Source organism: Saprolegnia diclina (assembly GCF_000281045.1).
Source record: "Saprolegnia diclina VS20 unplaced genomic scaffold supercont1.102, whole genome shotgun sequence".
In the NCBI taxonomy this organism is placed as follows: Eukaryota; Oomycota; class Saprolegniomycetes; order Saprolegniales; family Saprolegniaceae; genus Saprolegnia; species Saprolegnia diclina.
Genome location: NW_008246169.1, coordinates 163,029 through 163,647, shown reverse-complemented (window position 1 = coordinate 163,647; position 619 = coordinate 163,029). Strand labels below are relative to the sequence as shown.

The 619-nt window shown below is 57.5% G+C and overlaps 1 protein-coding gene across 1 annotated transcript; it reads left to right on the top strand.

Moving 5' to 3' along the window:
• Positions 1-22: 22 nt before the first annotated feature.
• On the top strand, positions 23-614 carry SDRG_15799 (hypothetical protein; the record flags this gene model as incomplete). Its single annotated transcript, XM_008621981.1, has 1 exon — positions 23-614. A coding segment is annotated over one exon (592 nt), but the record flags the coding sequence as incomplete, so codon positions are not given.
• Positions 615-619: the final 5 nt, after the last annotated feature.

Here is a 619-nt window from a genome sequence, read left to right as displayed (position 1 = left end):
ACGACTTTGACGTTGGCACCAAGGTCGAGGCCAAATACAAGGGCAAAACCTACTACCCTGGCAAGATTGCTCGGTGCCACGCTGACGGCACCTTTGACGTCGACTACGACGACGGCGAGAAGGAAAAGCGTGTTGACCGAGATCTTATCCGCATCAAGGGCGGTAGTCCCAAGAAGCCATCGTCGTCGTCGGGGTGGGTCGTCGGTGCCAAGGTCGAGGCCAAGTACAAGGGCAAATCCAAGTTCTACCCGGGAACCATCGCCAAGGTGCACACGGACGCCTCGTTCGACATCGACTACGACGATGGTGAGAAGGAGAAGCGCGTCGAGAAGGACCTCATTCGCCTCGTCGAGCCACAAGACACTGCTGGGTTTCGCGTCGGCTCTAAAGTGGAAGCGCGTTACAATGGCAAGTTGAAATACTACCCCGGCAAGATCGCTCGTTGTCACGCCAACGGCACCTACGACATCGACTACGACGACGGCGAGGTCGAGACCCGCGTGGACAAGGCCCTGATCCGAGCAGCCGAAGTGAGCGCTGTGCTCAAGGTCGGGCAAAAGGTCCAAGCCAAGTACAAGGGCAAGGCCAAGTTGTACCCTGGCAAGATCACAAAAGTGCA